Genomic DNA, 25,252 nt, shown 5'->3' with positions numbered 1-25,252 from the left:
ATATCAGTAATTCTATTCAATCACTGATAGGTCAATATCAGTTTTGGGGAATGACTCACCCTGTTTTCATACATGCTACTCACAATGGGTAACATGGTCTCCACAGAAGAAGAAAAAGTGATGTGAATAAAATGGACAAGCAGGTACAAGCATCCACGGTTTGCCTCACTTAGCACAGTCAAAAACGAGTTCGGGAAATTGTTTCAGTTCACCATGATGCAGCTTGCATAACTAAGAAAACAATAATAGGGCTGCAACTACTATTTGTATTATAGATTATTCTGCAGACTTTATACTTAGTTTAAGTTGAATGACCTACAGTTAAACATATATTTCACTTACTATCATGAAAGAAAACAGAAAGTAGTTAATCCTCATGTTTGAGAAGGTGGAACCAGCAAATATTTGTCATTTCACTGAATCAATTTATCTATCATTGCATATTCTTTTTTTCATTTAATCTACTTCTAGTCAATAGATCTAATTACATAATAACATAACATACAGAGCAATGCAAGAAGGGCATTCACCTCTAGATCATATTACACAACAAAATAAAATAATTCAAAAAGAGCACTTCTTTAGAAGAAATTTTTGTAATTATTGAGTATTCTTTGGTGTTTTAATTATATGTTAAATGATGATATTAATCTGTAAGATCATGATGATTTCAGTTAGAGCTGGTCTATTTTCTTTGTGTTTTGTAAACTATGTTAATTGCTATTTTTTAATTTACAGCAGCTGCGCATTATGATGCATTATGATAGCATATTATGCTGTATAATGTGAATTAGGGTTGCAGCGCTTTACCAGCTTTCAAGTATACCATCATATAAAAGTTGCCAGTTACCATACCATGTGCATTTGCTTATCTAGCTCACCTTTATTTTAGTTATTTTTTTTTTTAAAAAGGACACTTTTTACACAAACTTCCATTAACAAAATGGTTTCAAGTTTCAACTGTTATAACCGTTCCATTTTTATTTCTTTAAGAGTCATTCTGACTTGTGATAATATAAATTCAATAATACTTTGATACCATGAAATTGTGATATTATCTGAGACAATTATCGTGCCATGAAATCTCATACCACTGCAATCCTAGCGTGAATGTGCATTTTTTGTGCTGTCACCATGTAAGTGGGCACAACCCATAGAGAGTAGCTGCTGCAATGCAAAAGCTAACAGGGATCTTAATGAAGAAACAAACTTATCGATTAGAAAGCACATGCTGTCAGTCCTCCTGACTTGGTGCAGGTGATGGCAGGAAACATCAGATTGATAGTAAAGAAGTAGATGCACTGCACACAAGAGGGCTGACTTGCTTCTTTTAATTTGATCTTCATTTGGCACGTTTAAAATGAAGATTAAATTAAAAGAAGAAGTAATTCAGCCCTCCTGCGTGCTGTGCATCTACTTAATTACTACTACTGTATGGTGACTTACAGTACGATTGCCACCCTGAGCTGCAGTTATTCCTAATAAGTGTATTTTAGTGGCTGATGAAGACTATCACAAGGGATGCAGAGCTTGGCCCTGATTCGACAGCTCCTGTCAAATGTGTTGGCCACATGTTAGCATTTCTTACAAAACAAACAACACTCTGCCTTCAATTAAGTCGATTAGTCATGTGATGGTGGACCAAGCTATCTACAGCTCTAATGACAGGCTGTGGGAATTTCACTGTACCTTGTACACGTCCCCATATGTGCCACTTCCCACCCTCTGAATGAGCTCGAAGTCATGCTGAGGGTTCCTCCTCTGGATCTCACCGCTCGGCCGGGGAAAGATATCCATGGTGGCTCGAACCAAACGATCCTTTACATTTAGTTGATCCAATCTGGCGGCGGTGGCTCGATGAAGCTGAGGTCCTGATGAGTTAATCACTGTTGCTCAAACTGTTCTTCTCCGTGCTCCATGTCCTGATACAGAGACATGAGAGAAGTTTTAGAGGAAAGGTGTAAAGAAAGGAGTATGAAAAGGGTTGTAATGGCAGCACAAGGTTGACAAGCATCTAATTTATGTGCGTCAATAGCAGCAGAAAAGATATTTAGTCACATACCGTGACATCTGTCAAACAGCCTAACCTAGGTATTTAATTCCTCTCACGCTACCATTCAAATTAAAGTTACTTAAACCCCCTCCTGACCACTAAAACAATATTAGCATATGTGTAACGTTAGCATGGACACTGTGGTCACCCCAGCAAATAGCCAGAGCCAGGTCTAACATGACTACTGGATGGGGTGAGTTAGGGGGGGGCTTAGCATCCAAGTCAGCTAACAGCTAAAGCTAGCTAGCAAACGTTAAGTTAGCTTCGCCGCTGCTTCCAACTTCAGCCGTGCCTACCTTTAACAATGCAAACACCGTGGACGAGTACGCCTTGCATTTTAAACCTGTCCCAGTCCTTTAGCGGCACTATGGCGTCGAATAACCGCACCAAAAGAGGAGGAAAGGGTCCCCCTTTGTTATCGAGGAAACAGTAATAAACTTGAGTTGGCTGTTGCTGTTCACTCCGTCTCCTTTGGTCCAACGGCAGCGCAGACGTTACAGTCGAGTTCGGTCCTCGCAGGCGTCAAGTTTGGCCGTTGACATGTCATTTCCCCCCGCTGACAGGTTAAGAGAAGGCTCACACTCGTATATGAAAGATTAACGATAAAACACGTCAATAAAGTCAAGTGCTACTCTTCAATTTATTCTCCCAAAAAATTCAGCCGAAAAAAGCAACAGTGTGTTGGTGCTAATCTCTGTGGAGTCGCAGCTACAGGATCCTGGTGCTGCGTTCAGGAGCTCCCCGGAAAATCGAACTGCTCAACAGAAAAATCAATACAATGTAAAAAAAACAACAACAACAACTAAGAAACAAAAAACAACAACAACAAAATTGAAAAAAAAATTCACATTCAATTTTTTATAATCATTTTTTATTATATCAATACAAAGGTAGTTTACTTTATTATCCCCACAGGGAAATTAAGTCATCACAGCAGCCCCATACATTAAAATACAGCAACAGTAATTAAAATGCAACAGCAACAGATTAAAAACAATTTATTATTATTATTATTATATTGCACCTTATATAACATCTAATACCTCATACTATACTATACTGTGCTATATCATAGTATACTATGTTTTGTTTTACCACATCATATACTACATTACATTTCTATTTGCTATATCAATACAGACAACACCAAGTATTATGACTTTTCCACTGTATATATCATTCTTGTGTACACTTTTTTAATAGAATACAGCTGCTATTAATCAAACAGTGTCACTTTACCTTGTAACACTGTCTTTACTTACTCTTAAATAATTCATATTTTTTTACTTCTACTCTTATACTGCTTGTATACACCTCTTATTTATTTATTTATTTATTTTATTTTTTATTTCTTACTTCTCTATTTATATGTATTTATGTCTGTCTTGGTGCTGCTGCAACACCTGACTCTTCTTTCTAATTTATTTATTTATGAAACCTTTATTTAACCAGAAAAACCTCTTGAGATTAAAATCTCTTTTTCAAGAGTGTCCTGGTCGAGACAGGCAGCAACATGAGTTACAGACAGACAACACAGAAGAAAAATGCAGAGTGAAAATGTAAAGCTCAAAAACAAGTAATGTAAAACACAAAATAAGATTACTACAAAGAGAAGCCAAAAGTATGTTAATATATACTAGAAATAAACAATAAAAATGCAAAAATGGCAGCTATACATGATTACAAAGACCAGCTAAGACACACCGTGACTTTGGCATACAGAAGATTGTGTACAAAAATCCTCCAGCAATGCTTTGAAACGGCCCAGAGGAACCAAAGAGTGCAATAAAAACGTCTTATCTTATCTCATGTTATCTTAATTGCTTTGTAGTTTGGCTGCAGCACAACAAAGATAAAATGATTTACTTTATTGCAAGTTATTTTGCAGTAACTTGTTTTGCACCGGCTACTGTGATTGATAGCATTTTGTGTGTCAGCCCATACATTTCAAGAGTATTGGGGAAAGTTCTGACATCCCCAGTGACTAAGCAGGCTTACATTTACTCAAGTACTGTAACTAAATGCAAGTCTCAAGTACTTGTACTTTACTTAGATATCTTAATGTTCTGCAACATAGTACTTTGAATTCATCACAATTAAAAGCAAAATACTGTATTCTTTACTCAGCTGTAGTGACTTGTTAATTTGCACCTTGAGATCTTAAATATAGTGCATTGTCATACAGTAAAAAGTACATAAAACAGCTACAGTCAGCTCCACTGTGGCTTGCTACAACATTAAAACGCTGCTTACATGTTATAGTGATCCTGTTGTGTACTATAACTTCATCACAGACTGTTTTTGCCTGTATGAAGGTACTTCTTCTGTATGTTTACATATGTAAATATTGACTGCAGGGCTTTCACTTCTAACTTATTTGTGGTATTCTACCTTTACTGATTGGTTGAGAAAGTAATTAGGAATTTAACTGATGTAAAATAACTGTAAAATCAGATTTAGATGTATTTATTTATAAGGACAACACACATTAATCAACATTTCTGTAAATGTGCCAGCGTGAGCCAGCTGCAGTCCTTTGGCAAAATGTTTTGAAACCAATAAAAGGATAAAAAAAAAATCACAGGACAATTCACAAGACAAAGACAACATAAAGACAGCGAGAGAGAACAGAAGCCATGCAAAGCAACAAGCAACAGTAGCGCATCATCAAAAAATAGTCTTGCAATCAAAATGTTACGTAAATAGTTCAAAAGTATGAACAGCTAAATGAACTTTTAGAAGTGAATATGCAGAAGCTCTACACTATATTAATGGATTAATTTGCACATTGATGATTGATCTATTAAATTAAAATGCCCTCACATATATTTGCTTGTGATAAATTAATACTCTTATTAACCTTTATTTAACCAGGTAAAGCTTATTGAGATACAGAATCTCTTTTTCAAAAGCGACCTGGCCAAGAGGCAGCAGAATTTTATAGTACAAACAGTAATACAAATAAGTAGCAATCGTACAATAAATAAAAATAAAATTATCACACTCTATAACACTTTATCTGCATACTGAGTTCTTTAACCTGTGATACTTTAAAGTGCATTTTGCTTAGTTTAGTTTATTTAAGAAGGGACAGTGCTTAATTACTTTTTCTTTTTTTTTAAATATATATATATATATTTTTTACATCTTGTTGCCAATCACAACAGGATGGACCCTGATTAGGCCTTCATCTTCTGCAACTGCCTGTTCTTTTGAAGGTTTTGTGCATATCTTGTTATGTATGTATATGTGTACATGTGCATACATATACCCCTTTTTTCTGTTTCTTTCATAATGCTGTATAGCAGTTTATACGTTGTTTAAAAACCAATAAAAATATTATTATTATTTATTTATTTATTTTTTAAAAGAAGGGACAGTGCAAATTAATAAATACACATGGTATAAAAATGCCAGAATTAGACAAAAGGCTATTTGTCATCTGTAGTCCCTTGGCCAAAATGTTACACAAGGCTACCTAAAATACAGCAAAACACAAAAAAAGCAGACCACAAAATAAAAAAAAAGAAAAGGAGTATAAAAGACTTTGAATACATCAACAAAACATGATTTTAACAGGATTTTTCAGTAACAAGAATGTAATGATCATGAAATTCTCGATTCAGTGCTAAAACCTGAGGACATACAATTTTAAAAGCACTAGAGGCAGTATTTCCATATTAACAATAACATTGCAACACCAGCTGCCGGTAATACAAATGCACTTTTACTTGTGTAACATTTTGAATTCATGATTTCTACCTCTAATTAATGGATCTGAGCACTTCTACCACCACTGCACGTCATATCCAGTATGTAGGTTAATTTTTTGTACAGTAGGTTCATTTCTGTACAGTAGATTTGTTTCTGTACTGGTTATTTACGACGCTCCGCGAAGGCAGCGTGAGCTCCATTCTCTGTGTAACTGCCGCCACCTTCCGGCGGAAGCTGTCAATGTAACTTCACAGTACCCTCAATGAAAGAGACTCGACATCAATTGCAACAGCCATACTTAACATTCTCGGTGGTTTCGCTCATTCTAGCACAATATCCGCTGAACCACAGTCATTTTTTCCGCATTATTCCTCCGCTACATCACACCGAGCGGCCACAACAGACAACAGCGCCCCCTGGCTGCGTTCACGGGCCCCGCATCACGCAGGGAAGAAAAGCTCCATCATCCTCCTGCGATACGAGCATCGTTTCGGTGGAGCTAGGGCATCCTCCCTACCCTTCGACACTCATGACTACCGATTAGGGCCGCTGATTAACGGACAAACAGAGGGGATATAAGGACAGTATAATGGCCAAACACCGCAAAGAAAGAGACAGCTGGGGTGAGTGTACGTACACCATTTGATATTTCATGCTCTCATTGACGCACATACATTTTTTTTCCTCCTTACTCCTGACTGTCGAGGCGAGGGTGTAAGCAATGCAGCCAATTAGATGTTTGTTTTCCACCATGGTGGGCTTGTTTTTGTTGCCTTAAAACTGCAACCACTGTTTTTATTTTCACCCTAATATCATATATAATGAGAAAATACACATTATTTTATATTTGTCACTGCATTGATGTCGGTCAGTCAAGCATAAGCAAGCACATATTGTCATCATTTGGGAAAAAAATGTGTACAATATGAGGAAATGCTGTGTCCAGGCTCCCAAAAGGCCTGAAAATAACCCTATGATCTCATTGTGTTTGCCACATTGAGCCTCCTATGATGCTCTGTGGTGCATCTGCCATGAAATTATGTAATGTTGCATCAGTAAATAGCTTGTCATGATTATCAGCATCATCTTTATACTCAGCTTCACTGCTATCATCATTATCACCCTGCACCACCATGATTATAATGACAACCAGCATCCTAATATGCACTGACATCACTCAACTTTAAATACAGGCCTGTGAGAGGAGAGAGGAAAGAGGACTGGATCAAGGTTGAGGGAAAAGAGGGGGAGAATGCTGTTTGTCATTAGTGAGTTTATCTGGTTTGACCCACTTTAAGCAGACAGAGCTTCTGACGTCTTCGGGTGGTTTTAAGAGCAGCAGCAACATGATCAGGTTAACCAGGCACAGGCTGGAGCCAGGCCTGGGCTGAGGCCTTTGCAGAAAGACGTGGAGTCGAACTGACAGTCCTCTTCAGGGCCTGAGAGGAAACCTTGGCTGATTCCTGCTTCAATTATTCACCGTGCGTTCTTGGCACCCGGCATTAATCTTTCAGCATGCTCCCAAATTTTGCTCGCTACTCCTTAATCTGCCACAGTGTCATTGTAACACTCATAGGCATGCTTAATGTGCAATTACATCCTTGAAATGAACATCACAGCCACACAGATTGGACCGAATGACGTATATGTGTGTGTGTATTTTCGTGCTTCTGTGCTCACAGGGTCAGACACTAGTTAGTGGTATATTACATGAATAGGATCTGGAAGCTGAGACTCCCACAGTGTTTGCATCAGGACGGTCATGCAGCTTGCACGCTCTATATGAGACAGCAGAGATTGGAAACACACTGAGTCACTGCCAGGAAAGCGCCAGAAAAAGCTCTGAATGCACATGATCTCATTGGACACAAACAGATGGGATGGATAGCATGGCGTGATTCATTATTAGTATTAACAAGCTTGCAGGCGATGCTATTGATCTGATGCTAACAGGAAGGAGTAATGGACTCAACTCTCCTGTTTCCTCCCCTTAATGGACCACTAAGTTTGCTTATCATCGCTGTGGATACGTCCTGGCCCATCACTCACTTTTATAATAACATTTTAGTCGACTTTTCAGGGTTCGTTACAAGATGGAAAATATCAGCAGCATCAACATGATCATTTCTGTGCATGCAACCATGTTTAAATAAATTAAAAATATGTTTTTCCTTCACTACTTCTCCATTACTGGGCTCTCTCCCCCTCTGTCTTCTCCTCCAGGGTCCCTCAGTGACAAAAATGTCTACGACTGGAGCTCAGAGGAGGAGGAGCCGGATGGACGGGCCCGGCCAGTGCAGGTGCTGCTGGTCAAAGACGACCACACCTTTGAGCTGGATGAGGCGGCGCTGAGTCGCATCCTGCTGGCGGAGGAGGTCAGAGACCGTGAGGTGGTGGCCATCTCTGTGGCTGGAGCTTTCCGCAAGGGCAAGTCCTTCCTCATGGACTTCATGCTGCGTTACATGTACAACCATGTAAGTGACTGCGCGGGCGATGGGGGTCACGGGCAGGTTGTAAAACAATGGGGCCCCTGGGTGCAGATATGAAGGAGAAGATATACTTTATTAATCCCAGAGGGGAAATTAAATTTTTTCACTGTTGTCATACACACACAGGCCCGCAATACACACACATGTACAAACAGGACCCGTGCATGTATTACATGGAGAGGTGTCAGAGCGAGAGGGCTGCCCGTGGACAGGCACCTCGATCAGTTGGGGGTTTGGTGTCTTTCCCAACCCAAGTTCTTATGGACTAAGCTACTGCTACCTACGAATCTCTCCTACGTAGGAGAGAGAGACACACAGACTTTTTGGTGGTTTTGCCTCTTTTTTTTTGTAGCATCATGCCTCTTTGTAGCTATTTTGTGTCTTTTTGAGGTAATTTAGTGTCTCTTGGTGGTTGTTTTGCGCCTTTAGGTTTTTATTTTGTGTCTTTTTTTTAGGTGTTTTCTCCTGATTTGTAGTTGTTTTGCCCTCTTTGTTAATTGTATTGTGTTTGTTTGTGGTTCTTTTACATCTTTTTGTGGTCATTTTGAGTGTCTTCCTCATCAGTACATCTTAATATGAGTAACATTATGCAGCTGAGGGCCAGGGGACCCACTGGCATTTTGGGGCCCCTGAACTTGTGCCACGTAGGCCTGTTTAGTAACACATTCATGGATGGGGTTTAGCTTTTGAATCTGGAGTGTCAGATCCTGGAGTGTGGTCCTCCTACCTTAAAAAATCTAACACAGATATTTTTTCCTGCTTTTCGAAGGTAAATGCGACGACCGCATGTTTAAAAGATTGGTTCTGACTTTTGTATATTGACGTTGGGCTAAAACGAATCTGCCATGAGTCTGCCAATATCAGATATTTTGCTGATACTCTAGTTTGTCTAATTCCTTTGTCCTAGAAATTCAGTTTTGTCACCGTGGAAAAGTGTGATTTAGCTTATGAACATTACTGACTTTTTTTATTTAAGAAACAAAGAACATGAGGTCGTCATGAATGTTACGAGGTCAAATCAGAGTACATTTTTCACATACATCCTGGTGTACAGTATCACACTTTTCTCAACAGCGTTTATACACAATCAATTTATCAATTTCTCCCAATATTTTGTACATTTTTCCATCTCAAGTCTTAAAATGAAAATAAGTCTTTCCATACAGTAAATTTGGTTTATAATCCCCAGCCATTGGGCCAATGTTGGAGGATCAACTTGCAGCCATTTGCGAATTATGGCGTTACTTGCCAAAAGTATCTTTAATAGCTATTTATCTTTGTGTGGGACAGTTTCAGGTATTCTTCCTAAGTATAACACAGCAAATGAGTAGATTACTGGACATTTTAAAAATGCATTTTGACTCAGACTTATTACATTTTTTCAGTGAATTAAATTTTGAAAGGGTGGCAAGAACATATTAGGATGCAGCACATAAATGGATGTAAATAAATTCATAAAAGGATAGGTAAGAAAATCTGAAAAAAGTTTGGAAATAAAAAGAGAAATGGAAAAAAAAATGTAAGGTTTTGCACTTTTTTGGTGAAGCTACAGGGATGTCCCCCAGACTATTGACTTGGATGCAGTGGCGCTCCCAAGAGGAGCCAGGGGAGGCCATGGCCCCTGTGGTAAAAAATAATTGGATGTATTACTTTCTTTAAGAGGCTGTGACAAGCTATTTTTTTTTTAAAGCTATGAGTTTGCATGTTCTCTCCATGTCAGTGTGGGTTTTCTCCGGCTTCCTCCCACAGTCCAAAGTAATGCGTGGGTCGTGGTCGATTGCACTGCAAGTGACTCACAGACGTGTCAAGATTGTAATAATACACTTATTTTGAAGTACAGTGAATTTCCAGCACATAGCTTTTATTTTGAAGTGCCATTTCCTGCTGAACAGCTACAGACAGCTACTTCACAGAGACAGCAAAGTAGCACAATGACGTGGCCAAACGCAAAAATGACGCTGAATGTATTAATCTGTGTGGACCTTCAACTAATGACTAAGGAGAACTCTGGACCCCGTGGCTGGACCAGTTGGGAACCACAGCTGTAATATATATTGTGTATATACTATATTGTTTGTAGTTATTGTGACTGCTGTATAAACAAGGCAGATACAATAAAAGAAGAACAGCAGAGCACATACTGACCAGAAATCCCACTCTTCATTAAAAAGGATAAAAGATATTTAAACACTTGAACTAACGCTTGTGATCCCGCTGTGCTCAGGCATCTGAAGGCTGGCTCGGAGATCCAGAGGAGCCTCTGACCGGCTTCTCCTGGAGGGGGGGCTCAGAGAGGGAGACCACCGGGATCCAGATCTGGAGCGAGGTCTTCCTGGTGGACAAGCCAGATGGCAGAAAGGTGATGTCCTTGACTGTACACCATTCTCTAGAGACTATTATAATGCAGCAAGGTATAATGAGGCATAATTAAACATGACACTGATACTTCATTAACCTTCTTCTTTGTTACCTTTTTAAATATTTTTATTCATCTTGGCAACAGGTCTGCTCCTCACCTTTATATTCATACAGTTACACGCATTCACACGTACAAGCTGCTCAGGAAAACCACACCACAAGGAAGCCATTTCTGCATTTAGACACTTCTAACTAGCTGTGTTTACACTTACATCAGCCAAATGTCTCCTATCTTTAGTCTGCACAGACGGCAGCAGCAAAAACCAAAATACTACTCTTTGTCAGCTTTAAATTTCCTCCTAAATTATTGTACTTGTGTTATTTTTTCAAATCAGAGTAGGGCTGGTCCCTTTCATGATCTTCTCCATTTAAATCTCCATTCAAACCAACTGACTGCTTCCTCAGTCATTTTCCCTGCCTGTAACAGACTCTCTAATCCCCCACACACACTATTACAACTCTCTCTCCACAGTGCAGAGGAGGCGAGAGAAGCGTTAAGATTATCTTGCAGCACATGTCAGTGTCTTCATCTGTCTCGATTCACAGGTTGCTGTGTTACTAATGGACACACAAGGCACGTTTGACAGCCAGTCGACACTGAGGGATTCAGCCACTGTGTTTGCACTCAGCACCATGATAAGCTCCATGCAGGTACGGTGACTTTCACCCGTGTGACCCAGCTTTGATTCAGTAAAGACATATGTGCATATTTATGTAAATTAATGAATATGTATGTTTATATATATATATATATATATAGCCGCTTTAGTCCAGACTAAAATATCTCAACAGCTATTGAGAGACATTCACGCTCCCCTTTAGGATAAACTGTAATCACTCTGGTTATTATAAAAATAATAATAATAATACATTTTATTAATAGGCGCCTTTCACGACCTTTCACCTTACAGGCAAAGATAGAGAAAATAACAGCAGATTAAAAAAGTCATCGAGATAAAGAATATAGTAACATTAAATAAATAAATAAATAATAACATAAAAACAAACAAATAATCAGCAAATCAAGTTTACAGTGAATAAAGTTCAGGGTAAATAGAGAATATGTGTGACTAGATGGACGGGAGTCAGACTGAATAGGCTATTTGAAAGAGGTGAGTTTTGAGGCGGGCTTTTGAAAGTTGAGAGAGAGTTGAGGGGACAGTGAGGTGGATGGACGAGGAAGAACTGACAGTGTGGGTGGAGGTGTGGATGTGCAAAAGTTCCGAGAGGTACAGAGGAGCCAGGTTGTGGATGGCCTTAAAGGTGAGGAGTAAGATCTTAAAGTCAGCGCAGTACTCAACTGAGAGCCAGTGAAGCTGCTGAAGGACAGGAGTGATATGATTGATGGAGGGGGTTCCAGTGATGATGCTGGACCAGTTGAAGTTTGAGGATAGACTTGAGAGGAAGACCAAAAAGGAGTGAGGTACAGTAATCATTACGGGATGTAACGAGGATGTGAACAAGAATGGCAGCACTGTGTGGTGTGAGGGACGGGTGAAGGCAGTTAATGTTGTGTAGATGGAAGTACGCAGACCAAGTGACATTATTAATGTGAGCTTGGAATGACAGAGTGCTGTCAAGAATGACACCCAGACTCTTAACCTGTGGGGAGGTAGGTTTGGTGGGCAGATAGAGCTGGGTGTCATCTGCATAGCAATGAAAATGGATGTTACATTTACAGAGGATGTAGCAGAGAAGAAGTGAGTAGATGATAACCAGAAGGGGACCCAAGACAGAACCTTGAGGAACACCGGAAGTAACCAGAAATGGCTGGGATTTGAATCTCCTTAATGTTTTTGTTAAGTGCAATCATCAAGTCAAAATTTGATTTGTTCAATACTTGTTTATGACCACATATCTGAAAAACAAATTATGTCCCTGTTAGCCTAAGCTGTACATTGTGTTTATGGCAAATGTTAGCATGCTAACTCCCTAAATGGGGGTCATTCCTATGTTCCCAAGATCCTACTCTCCCAGGGTCCAATGGTCCCCAGCTCTATATAGCACATAATATGAACCTGAAAATTATGTTCCCCAGTGCTGTATTTGCTTAATATAACAAGGGTTAGGGCAGCGGTTCCCAACTGGTCCAGCCATGGGGTCCAAACTTCCCCTTAGTCGTCAGTTCAAGGTCCACACAGTTTAATATATTCAGCATCATACTTGCTTTTGGCCATGTTGTGTAGTTAGTTTGTTGTCTCTGCCAAGTAGCTGTCTGTTAGTCACTCACTCTACAGCAGGAAAAAGCAATTCAAAGTAAAAAGCTTTGTGTTGGAAATTCACAGGGCAAACTTGACAGGGTTAATTTTGACAGCTATTTTAGATGTAGTCTTAGTCTTGAGATGAAAATGCTTATTAGTTTTAGTCACACTTTAGTCAACTTTTCTTGAGTCAGAGTCATCATGTTTTCTGTATGTTATTTTTGTCTTTAAACTGACCCGGTTAAGCTAATTCATACATCAGAAACTCGAATCAAAGTGACAGGTTGGATAAAAATTTCATCCATCATTTATATTTAGCCTCGCCGTGCTCTCCTTTTATAACAACGGACTCCCCCTAAGGGGTGCACCCCACAGTTTGGGAACCACTGCCCTAAACCTAGATGGTGAACACGGTAAACATGAAACCTACTAAACATCAGCATGTTAGCATTGTCACTGTGAGATTATCAGCATGTTGATGTCAGTATTTAGCTGAAAACAGCTGCTTGCAGAGCCGTTAGCTCGGCTGTAGACTGTTGGTCTTGTTTGTTCTTTGACTGTTCATTTGGTTTCACACACCAACATGATTTTATAAGGTGAATGTACTCTATACTTCACTTTTATAGAAATTACACTGTAAATGAATGATCTATTTCAGGTTTACAACATCTCTCAGAATGTACAAGAGGACGACCTTCAGCACCTGCAGGTAACGCTTATAAGTGTTGACATTAATGCATAACTGAGAGCACAAAGAGCAAAGTACAGATTTGAAACCTTTTTCCAACCAGACATGATGCATATTAGTATTAGTATACCACTGAAGCCATAATCTGAATGAATGCGTTCCCATAGTATTTCTTAAGCATTCTAGTGGTTCAGACATTCCTGTTGCTCTTTTATTTAATGAATACGGTACTTAAACTCAACATTTCACATCCTCACTCATGTTGTCTTATTTCAGCTTTTCACTGAGTACGGCAGACTAGCTATGGAGGAGACTTTCCTCAAACCATTCCAGGTACTGTAAATCATTTCTTTCCTCGCTGGATGGATTTGCTGATTGCATCCAAATGTCAGGAAATGACATTTACAAATTATTATTGGTGTTTGCTTTCAGCATCTTGAAATATTGGATTGAGGTTTGTTTGGAAGGACATTAACTGAGCAATGGAAAGTTTAGATAACCAGTTAAAAAGGATTCGAAAGTGTCTGTCACTCAAAAAATGCAGGGACTTATTTGTATTTACTATTTGAACATAATGTGCACTACAAGATGCCCATGTCAGTTTGTTTTTGATCTTAGTCGATGATCTTCCTCGTTCGAGACTGGAGCTTTCCATATGAGTTTCCTTATGGACAGGAGGGGGGCATGAAGTTCCTCGAGAAGAGACTTAAGGTCAGTGTCACCCACCCTGCTTTGATGTTGAACGTCTCACTGACATTGTTCAATTTTGAATGATTGCTGCTCTGACCTAAGTGAGGCTTGCTAAACCAAACTAATGCACTTCTGAAACTTGACACATGTTGTGGTGTTTGGGGTTTAAGATCTCAGAGAACCAGCATGAGGAGCTGCAGAACGTGCGCAAACACATCCACTCCTGCTTCACCAACATCTCCTGTTTCCTGATGCCTCACCCCGGCCTCAAGGTGGCCACCAACCCACACTTTGATGGAAGAATTATAGGTACACTTTTTTTATTCAGTGTCTCATGAACACACGTCTACCACTTTGGTTCACTGACATATCGTATCGTATCATATCATATCATATCACAACTTTTGGTGGTCTGCCATGATACTTCATACAGATTTTGTTGATCCTTGGACTTTTCTTTCAGTGCTTGACATTGACATTTTTGTTTTTGTTAAATGTCTCAGGGAAATGTCTCGGAATAATTGCAATGACAGTTGGCACATACATTAATGTTCCTTTTAAGGATAAACTATTTTAACTTTGGTAATCCTCTGTCTTTTCATCTATCATAAAGTGCCCCAGGGTTGACGTTTTTCTGTAGGCCGACGCTGAAGTTAGCATCACACTACATGTGGGATTTTTCCATTGGATTTTGGATTATTGCTGAAAATAAACAAATGTTTATGATGCTTACACGTCCAGAAATGAACACCACTTTCATAATCACTGACGTCTAAATGCAGTTGCCAAGTGATAAGCTAACATTAAGCTATAAAAGAACTACGCTGTGGTCGCATGACCTAACGTCACTGCCATAACAAGATCGTAAAGCTGTGTTTGGCGCGGCGCGGCGTGATGACTTTCAGTAGTCTCATTTAGCCACTTGTTAGCAACCGCCTTTTTTTAAGACACATAGAAGCTTCAGAGTGTGGGATTTCAGGCTTCCAAACAAAAACCCATTCAAAAATCAATTGACTTTGAGACAAGGGAACTAGGAGTGGTAAAATGCTGACTCATTTCCAGGTCTTAGGACTCATTCCTGGGGCACTCTATTGGGTCGAAATTTTGAAGCTGGAGTGTAGAGCTTTTGTCTCCCCCCTCTGGTAGTGGGAGTAATTACACAAACACTGTCCACGTGTGCTTATGAGCTATGCCTGCAGGTGGGCTCGCCGTAACACCTCTGCCCCCAGGAGCGCTTTATTTAAGTCTTTTTTTAAAACTTTAATCCTTCCTCTAAAAGCCGAGTTTCTTTTTTTATCGGAAGCATCCCCTTTAGAAACTTTTCTTGGATGCCTTTTGGATTTTCTGCTGTAGCTTTCACCATACTACCAGCTGCTGCTCTGTTACTATGGTCCCTCCACCATTCCTGCTTCCTTTAGCTCTGACTGGTTGACGTAGAAAGCATTGCTTCTGATGCATCAGCACGGCAAAGTCGCCACAGACACCACAACTCCAGTATACTGCAAAATACAGATAAACATAGCTTTTCCTGGCAGTGATAGGATTAATTAGAACTGTGTGAACTCATTATGCGAGGGCTGTGACGAACCGTCATTTATATCCAATACTTTAGTTTATGACCAAGTACTCGCAAAAGCTAAAGACACATCAGTAATCAGTAATTAGCAAATGTTAGCATACTAACACACTAATGTGATTACCAACAACATAACCTGCTAAACATCAACATGTCAGGATGGCTGTTGACTTTTGATTAAAAGTCAGATATGTAGAAATTTGAATCAGATAATTTAGGTAATGGGCGAGTTGAGATAGTACACAAATGTACTTTTTACAATAATTCATAAAATGTATTAATCTGTGTAGTAAATAAAAAAATAAATGTTACAGCATGGCTCTGAGAAAGAACCCCACAGGTTGTAAAATATAGAAGGCATTAGTACACAGAATTATACACATACATATATCTACAGATCTAAACAACAGCCTGAACGTTGGAGGTGAAACAGGTGTAAATATGTACAGGAGCAGGTGGTGCACTGGAGAAATATTGCTCAGGGGGAAAAAAACACTGTTTGCTGCTCTGAATTGTTAAATCTCTCCCACATTTCTCGGACTACCACACATACCACCAGGAACTGAATGTAACAGAGCAAACAATGTTGAATTTCAGCTCATATACTGCACACACTCACCAGGTGTTGCCTCTCCTCCCCCGTCTAGAGATCGACGGTGAGTTCATAAACAACCTGAAGGTTCTGGTCCCATGGCTTCTCAGTCCTCGTAACATTGACGTGAAGGAGATCAATGGCAGCAAGATCACCTGCAGAGGCCTGCTGGAGTACTTCAAGGTCAGAGCACAGAACAGTGTTAATATGAAACACACAAACCAACACTGTACTTTCTTTTCGATATTGATTATGTTTTTTAATCTTAAGACTAAAACTTTACATTTAAATTATCAGATAAAATCAAACTGTTCGTTCTATCCCCTCTACTGGACATTAAGTCATATTGTCCTTTATTATGTGTGTTGATAACTAATAAAGAGTATGTTTCTGCACGACTGTGATTAAATTCAACATATCAATATTAGTTAAAGGGTAACTTCAGTATTTTTTTAACCTGGCCCCTAATTTCACATGTTTCTGTGCCTAAATGACTAATGGTAACAACAGCTTTTGAAACTGGTCCAGTATTGAGCGAGAGCCTGCAGCCACTAAACAGGCTGCATTGTAACCCTGTGGGGCATTTGTGCACTTTCAATTTATGTTCTCTAAAAGTGCTTGTTTTTGCCACTGACAGGCTCAGATTGTTATTCTAAGTGTCTGACTACATTATTAAAGGATCCCTACAGAGATAGACCTTTTTATTAAAGAATAAGATCATTTTTATTTAACCAGAAACAGCTCGAAATAACAATGGCCAAACCCACCAAACTCTATTTAAATAAACAGTCATTTTAGCGTGTATAGAGGCAACATATTGTCACATCTAACTGTGTGAATGAAGGGTTTATTTCAACCAAACCAGAGTTAGTTATTGTTGAACAGTGGAAAGACAAGCCAAGTTGGCTTTTGTGAGTTTTATTTTGTTTCTGTCGACTTTGAATTAAGTATGTTTAGTAATGATAAAAATACAGTTTATTGAAATAGAGTCTGGTGGGTTTGATGATGGCGATTTTGTGGCCGTTTCTGGTTAAACAAAAAGGGTCTTACTCTTAAACAAAAAGGTCTGTCTCTACTGGGATCCTTCCATGATGTTGACAGACACACTGAAAATTTACCAGCTGGCCACAGCACAGTGCAACATGTGACATGCATCAAGTACCATCCCTAGCACACACTGGACTGCGTCATGCTGCAGCCTGTCAACAGATGACCACGCAAAGTTATTACTACTTTTACTGAAAGATCTATACTTCCTCCACCTTTGATTGGGCTTAAAATCATGTGTGGAGAACCCCCAATTCAAGTTGATTTTTCACCTGAAGATTCAATCCCCAAAACTAGACTTGCTTAGCAATATCTTTTTGGCCATTGTCTTTATAATGACGGGATTATGGGTCATTTAGCTTGGGATATTTCTCGACGTCTTAACTCTTGGGATATTTCTTGACGTCTTAACTCTGTAGCAACAGCTACAGAATTCTCTTTATACATCAGTGCTGAGGAGAGGAGAGTAGAGAGCGAGTGCAGGGAAAAAGCTTTTAATTCCAGGGGTTGCGAGGCTGGAAATAGGACAGTGGCGTAAAGTGTCATGGGGTGGTGCATCAAGCAGTGCTTATGTGCGTCTTGCCGCCGCCAGTGTGGAATTGCACTTTGAAAATAATAGGGGCGTATTTTTTTGGCCTTTAGAGTAACAAGCTGAGCCTGTCAGTATTAAAAAAGTGGACTTAAAGTGGACTTAAAGTGGACGTAAATTGGCGAAGCACAAATGCCCCAAGTGATTACACTGCAGCCTGTTTCACCACTGTCAGCTGCAGCGCTCTCGCTCAGCACTGGACCAGTTTCAAAAATTATTGATCCCATGAGTCACTTAGACACAAAAATGTAGGAAAATAGGGTTTGGTTTGAAAAATACTTAAGTTACCCTTTAAATTAACCAGTTCTGTTACTTCTAATGCTTTTGTCATCCCTTTGTTTGTTTCAGGCGTACATCAAAATCTACCAAGGTGAGGAGCTGCCACATCCGAAGTCCATGCTGCAGGTACATTTTCTCCATCGTCTGAATATTTTATTGCAAGTTTTTAAAGTTATATATTTATATTTTATCTTATATAACCTTAAAATAAATGATGACTATTTTTTTTATCTGCTTCCTCTCAGGCCACAGCAGAGGCGAATAATTTGGCAGCAGTCGCGGCTGCAAAGGATCTGTACAACAAGAAAATGGAGGAGGTAGGTGAAAACAGGATTTTCAGATAGATCCCTATTTGTCTCCCGGCTGTCTAATCCTCTCACTGTCCCTATTCTGTACTGTTCTCAGGTCTGCGGCGGTGACCGGCCCTTCCTGGCCCCCAGTGAGCTGCAGGCTCGACACAGCAACATCAGAGAGGAGGCCCTGCAGGTGTTTAGGGGCGTGAAGAAGATGGGAGGCGAGGAGTTCAGCCGCCGCTACCTGCAGCAGCTGGAGGGAGAGATCGACGAGGTGTTTGTCCAGTACATCAAGCACAATGACTCCAAGAACATTTTCCACGCAGCCCGGACGCCGGCCACCCTGTTTGTGGTCATCTTTGTCATGTACGTGGCTGCGGGCATCACGGGCTTTGTGGGCGTGGACATCATTGCCAGCTTGTGTAACATGATCCTGGGCCTGGCACTGATCACTCTCTGCACCTGGGCCTACATCCGGTACTCCGGGGAATACCGAGAACTCGGCGCCGTCATCGACCAGGTGGCTGGTGCACTGTGGGACCAGGTAATTCAACGACAACATAAACATTAATGAAGTTAGGAATAAATCTGTCTGTCTTACTTAATCAATATTTGAATCAATACTCAACATGTTTAAGTTCACTTATTAATTATGCAGAATCCTCAGCAAGTTTTTGCAAACTGGACAGGAAGATAAAAATTTCTTCATATGTGCACAGACACAGACAAACCAAACATGGACTAAATTAACACACATCACGACAGTAAAGTCCCATGTCCTAAAATGAGTACTTCCTAATTAACAGCGTCTTAGCTTGTTGTTGCTAAAATTGGTCAAATTTGTTGCCCTATCAAACCACAAACATTACTTTAGAGAGGCTGGAAGAAGTAAATCTTTGCTATTTTATGCTTTAAAATGTTCCGTTATTAAAACCGCTATTAAAATGGATAGATTTTCTGTTAATTGACCTAAAAGTTAATCAACTAAGAGAATAATCTGGAATACACCATGTACAGCAGAGACACATGCTGCACAGTCAAGTGCACATGCAGTATTTATCTGTGACATAATCAAGTGTCTTTACACCACCAGAGGGCGACAGTCACCTTTAAATCAGTGACAGAGAGAATGAGGCCAGATCCATTTACAGTAATAGTGAACTGTTTTTGAAACATGATTTATGTTGTATATATATATGTATGTTTGTGCTCACACTATATATTTCTTTTCTTATTAATGCCTCTGCAGGGGAGCACAAATGAGGTAAGTGAAGCAATCCACGTGGGAATATTTACAAAGGATAACAGAGGCTTCTTTTGGGAGAGTATTGATGAGCTAATGTCATTTACATCCTCACAGCAACATATACAAATAAATACAATAGTACACACTTTTTTTTAACTTTCATGGGTCTCTTTGTCGGCTTTTTGTCACTATCCACATTGCTCCCAAACTTGCTCTACTATATCACTACCCTGATATCATCTTAAAGGGACAGTTCACCCCAAAATCAAAAATACATATTTTTCCTCTTACCTGTAGTGCTATTCATCAGTCTAGATTGTTTTGGTGTGAGTTGCTGAGTGTTGGAGATATCGGCCGTAGAGATGTCTGCTTTCTCTCAAATATAATGGAACTAAATGGCACTCAGCTTGCGGTGCTCAAAGCGCTAGAGAAATACATTTGAAAAACTCAATAGCAATGTCTCTGTCTAACTTTCACTCCCACTTCTCAAATACCTTCACACTGAGGCACCTTCCAGTGGCTGAATGAGACACACCAGGCGGCAGCATTTCTGTGATGCAACAAACTCTGAGAGTCTGTATGCATCTATGAATGAAACCTGTACATTTTCTGTGGAAAAATGGTGGAAGGAAACCAGAGTGTCATAGTTAATGTGTACAGCCACTGTGTTGGTATTAGATGAGCTGGGGGGGATGTGTTGCTCTTTCCAGAATTCATGACCCAGTTACTCAAGATAATCCACAGACCTTGTTTTGAGCAGTTTCATGTAGGAACTATTTTCTTTCTACCGAACTACACTTACCAACTGTATCACTGCCCAGAGGGAAGCGTGCATCTACTCAGGGACGAGAGGCTGGTGACAGCGCAAGATGTAAACATTAATGGTGTTCTCCTCTGCTGAGCTATAACCAAGATTACAGTTAACTAAAACTAAACTAAAAACTAGAACTAGGCGTGAAAAAACATTTTAGGTTGCTGAAATAAAAATTGAAAACTAAAACAATATGTTTACATAACTAATTAAAATAAAGGTAAGTTTTATTCTCAGTCAATGTGATCAAATCTGTCACAAAACAAGCAGGAGGAGGCATTGATATGTTCATTTAGGGGCGGATATCTACAAGACGGTGAGTCAATCACCTTCACAAAGTGTTGTGCTTGTATTGTAATACCTATAATGAACTTTTTAAATCTTGCCCCTGAGAAGTACCCCCCAAAGTATAACAAAAAAACCCTAAAACTAATAATGAAACTAATAAAATGAAACTAAAACTTCAGCATTTTTAAACAATGAAAATTAAAGTAAAACAATAAAACCCACTCTGGAAACTAACTGAAACTAAACTGAACTGAACTCAAAAAGTGAATTAAAAATAAAACCTAATGAAAATTACAAAATTCTAATAACTCTGACTCTGTAACATTAGTTTGCTGAGCTAGCAGTAGATGCACACATCCTTCTGCGCAGTGTAGTTTGGTTTTTATTTCAGTTAAATAAAATGTTTTATTTTCCACACCTAGTTTTAGTTTTTAGTTTAGTTTTAGTTGACTATAATCTTGGTTAATGTTCAGCAAAGGAGGACGCCATTAACATTTACATCTCACACTGTCATGAGCCTCTTGTCCATGAGTAGATGCACGCTTCCTTTTGCGCAGTGATACAGTTGGTGGGTGTTGTTCAGTAGAGAGAAAATAGTTCCTACATGAAACTGCTCACAACAAGGTCTGTGGATTATCTTGAGTAACTGGGTCATGATTTCTAGAAAGAGATATTGATGTTGAGTTTTTCAAATGTATTTTTTGGCACTTCGAGCACCACAAGCTGAGTGCCATCTAGTTCCATTATATTGGAGAGAAGGCAGACCTCTCTCTGTTCTCCACCTTTAACCACCTCTCTCTCTCGTCTCTGCTCCACCAGGCTCTCTACAAGCTGTACAATGTAGCAGCCAATCACAGGCACCTGTATCACCACGCCTTCCCCGGCGGGCCTCAGGTGGAAGAGGTTGCAGAGGAGCAGGACAAGAAGAGGGACTGATTAGATAAGACAGAGGACAGCACGGACTTCCTGGTGATGGACAGGAGGAGGAGGGACATCCTCACCCATCAGGCACTCTTTTATCCTGGTATTGGCTGGTGCTGTCCACCAATACACCCACTACTCTAAACCTAACAACAGACTGTATAATGTTCATGTATCGGCAGAGCATCCTCTCAGTGGGCGCCTGCTCTCAAAGCGATGGATGCCATTTATCAGTGTCTCACTTTTCGTCTGTGATAAAACATCACCTGTACAGATACTGTCTCCCGCAGGAGCCCACGGCAACCTCCGGTCACCTGTTGATTTCACATATGACCTTTTTTTTTTTTTTTTTCCCCCCCTCCATCATTTGTCACCATTTGATGATTTTCAAAAGTATAGCCAAATCTGTGAAACCCTCATTTGTGACGATTGTTCTGTTCTTTGAAGTTTAGTGCTGTTTATAAGAAACAATATCTATCGACCTGCGATGTTTGAAAGCCAAAATATGTACTGTATGTTAAATAATGACGCGTTACAAGCATCATCAGCATGGTAAGTGGTTAATGTCTGTCATCTTTAAGCTCTAAATCCAGGTATACTTTATAAAAAGTTTTAATAGTTGTGACAAAGTGGTTATTGTGCCATAACATGTAAAAAAAAAATGGTTTCACATCTGCTGCAGCGTGGCTACATGCAGACACTCGATGGCACATTTATTAGTTGTATACAGTTTTTGTCCTGGAGGTTGATTTCTGCATCAGGGAGTCGCTTTGTGCTTTCAAATAACAGCAGCACCGGGTGGGAAGACAAAAATAGTTCAAAGTTTACACAACATAGCCGACATTATCTCTCACTTTGTAGTCTGCTTGCAGTTTTGTAATTACGCAGTGATCCTCGCTCTATATGTGTTTGGTCTTTGAGGTTGGGGGGGTGGGGATGGGGGTGGGGGGGCGTTTCTATTGTGATGTAGAGGTGGTGGGTGAAAACCATTGTTGTGTTTCTCTCTGAATGTTCGAGCAAATCCGAGGAATGTAGCTATTCTGTGGTCACTGAGGAATCAAAGCTAGTTGTTATTAGGCGGGGTGACAGCAGGCCTGCTTTGGGAAAAAAGAAAAAAGAAAAGGATCCTCATTCCACATCTCTTTCATCATCTTCACACACTTAAGTTGAATCATCTGTGAAAAAACTGTTGCATGGTGAAAGAAGCCAGGCCCCGACTTTTTGTGTGTATGTGTGTGTGTGTGAGAGTGTGTGTGTGTGTGTTAACAAAAGGCTTGTATTGGTGACAGCACTTTTTGGTGTTTGAATACGTTGGCTTCGTAGACTGTTACTGTACATTTGTGTGGTTATTGTTTTTAGCTCACAGAGTAACCCCCGAATCACAGAGCTCACTGTAAAACGTCTGCATCACACACAGCTGCAGCATTCAAGCTTTTTGTTTTTTCTTTCTCTCTCTGGTCACCGACAGTACAGGAACACTGTCATGCATATTTAGCAAGTTTATACTGAGGTTTGACCTCAAGGGTTGGAAATTTAAAGGCACTGCAGCAGAGTGGCTTCTTGAGTCTTCCACAATGTATAATCAGCATCAGTGAGGCCTTCACACAAAGACCCATCTAAGTCCAGTTTAAGATTCGTGAGGTTTGAAAATCCCATTTCTTCACGTTCATTCATGAGTCAGAGAAGTAGCATTTGTTTACATTGTGTTCCCAAATTAAATCATAGTAAAAAGATTTTATCTGTTTAAAGAGTATGTAAAAAATGTATCACAACATATTATTCTTGGATTTAACAATTCATTCCTGAAGCCGCCCCCATCGACACTTAAATCATCTCCGGATATCGTGGGAGCCTGAGTGTACTGAAAGGTCAAATGAATCAACCTCTTCCAAGTCGACACTGCTACGTTTCCGCACACGCATTGCAAAATTTCAGTTACAAGAAATAACTAATAAAGTTGGACCAAATTAATGAAAACTAGACTTGAGTTATTTCTTTGAAGATTCACCCCGGACATGTTTCAACACAAAAATACATTTGTTTGTTTTTTCACACAAGAGTTAAATGAAAATTCTCAAAAATACATCGACACATAAAGATGAGATTTATGCTTTACTGGCAACCCAATCGCCAAGGAAATGTTGGCATTCTTCGTTTCTGCAAACCACAAATGTATTATATTTGTACGTTTCATATCTTTCATACCAGCGTTTCTAAAGTGAAGTATATGAGCTGACTGTCATTAGGCGGAGAAGGGGGTGGTGGATGGTGAGACGTCTGCTACTGTTTGAGACCAACAAATAACACAACTGGGTGTTTTTTAGTGAATCATTTAGTTAGCCGTTGCTGTTTTTCCAGCGGGTATATATTGCCACGAAAAGCAGTTGGGGTTTTTATTAACAAAGATATCACTGTGTTTCGACACAGGATAGTGCCATGAAAATTGGGTTTTACAAGCTCAAACTTTTCCTTATTTTAAAGGGCTTTTTTTGCCTTTATTATAGATGCCTTTAATATAGATGGTGGGACACCTACTGTACCACTGTTTGAGACCAACAAATTACAAAACAGGTTGTTTTTCAGTGAGTCATTGCTGTTTCCAGCAGCTTTTTAGTCACCAAACGTGGGTGTCTTTTCGCTAGCCCTTGCTGTTTTTCCATTGGAGATAATGACACAAAAAAGGTTGGGTTTTTTTTTACAGACATCACTGCGTTTTTAGACAGGATAGTGTCACGAAAATTGGGTTTTCCAAGCCCAAATTTTCCTTTTTTGAAGGGCTTTTAGTGCCTTTACTATAGGTGGAGGACGGCGAGATGCCTGCCACTGTTCAAGACCAACCAATAACAAAACTGGTAGTTTTTTAAGGGAGTCATTGCTGTTTCCAGCGGCTTTTTAATCACCAAAGGTGGGTGTGGTTTAGCGAGCTGTTGCCATTTTTCCATCTGGGATATTGCTCCGAAAAGCAGTTGTTTTTTTTTTACCAAGACATCACTGTGTTTCTAGACAGGATAGTGCCATGAACATCGGGTTTTCAAAGCCCAAACATAATCTTTTCCTTTTTTAAAAGGCTTTTAGTGCCTTTATTATAGAGCAGCTAGAGCAGTCGTTCTCAAATGGTGTGCCGCGGCAGATAACCACACATTAGTATTGCAATATTCAGCTGGGCCTAATCAAAAAATTATTAATTAATTTTTAATTGGCTGTATCAGAATGTTGCGTGCACCCATGTCCTAATAAAGAGGCAAACTCTAGCTAAAAAAATTTATTTAATTTTAAAAAATCCTCACAGAAACATCAAAACCCCTCATTTGCAGCCGGTGTGAGGGATGATAACATTTAAAAGAAGAAAGCTGTGAG

General features: G+C 39.6%; 2 protein-coding genes across 9 annotated transcripts in view; one reads left to right on the top strand and one right to left on the bottom strand.

The window, feature by feature from the left end:
• The window catches only part of map4k5 (mitogen-activated protein kinase kinase kinase kinase 5), a 44,269-nt gene extending 41,512 nt beyond the window's left edge, over positions 1–2,757 (bottom strand). For all 7 annotated transcript variants that reach the window (XM_078175236.1, XM_078175237.1, XM_078175238.1 and 4 more), the window contains exons 1-2: positions 2,350–2,757; positions 1,690–1,922 (exon numbers count right to left, since the gene is read on the bottom strand). In XM_078175236.1, coding sequence (XP_078031362.1) covers positions 1,690–1,797 — 108 coding nt within the window. In that variant the 5' untranslated portion in view covers positions 1,798–1,922; positions 2,350–2,757. The remainder of the gene's footprint in view (positions 1–1,689; positions 1,923–2,349) is intronic.
• Positions 2,758–6,077: 3,320 nt separating this feature from the next.
• atl1 (atlastin GTPase 1) lies at positions 6,078–23,872 on the top strand. 2 transcript variants are annotated; one of them, XM_033643293.2, is made up of 14 exons: positions 6,078–6,396; positions 7,991–8,241; positions 10,481–10,615; positions 11,221–11,325; positions 13,534–13,584; positions 13,840–13,896; positions 14,182–14,274; positions 14,424–14,562; positions 16,477–16,604; positions 18,406–18,462; positions 18,582–18,653; positions 18,742–19,173; positions 19,879–19,893; positions 21,794–23,872. In XM_033643293.2, the coding sequence occupies exons 1-14, from the start codon at positions 6,357–6,359 to the stop codon at positions 21,908–21,910; spliced, it is 1,692 nt and encodes a 563-aa protein (XP_033499184.1). In that variant the 5' UTR covers positions 6,078–6,356; the 3' UTR covers positions 21,911–23,872. The 2 variants fall into 2 exon arrangements, with proteins under 2 accessions (XP_033499184.1, XP_033499185.1); XM_033643294.2 differs by having other exon boundaries at positions 6,079–6,390.
• The last annotated feature ends 1,380 nt before the right edge of the window (positions 23,873–25,252 follow it).

Source organism: Epinephelus lanceolatus, chromosome 15, assembly GCF_041903045.1.
Source record: "Epinephelus lanceolatus isolate andai-2023 chromosome 15, ASM4190304v1, whole genome shotgun sequence".
Lineage (NCBI taxonomy): Eukaryota > Metazoa > Chordata > Actinopteri > Perciformes > Serranidae > Epinephelus > Epinephelus lanceolatus.
Note: the sequence above shows the minus strand (reverse complement) of the source record. Positions and strands in the feature narration are given on the sequence as shown.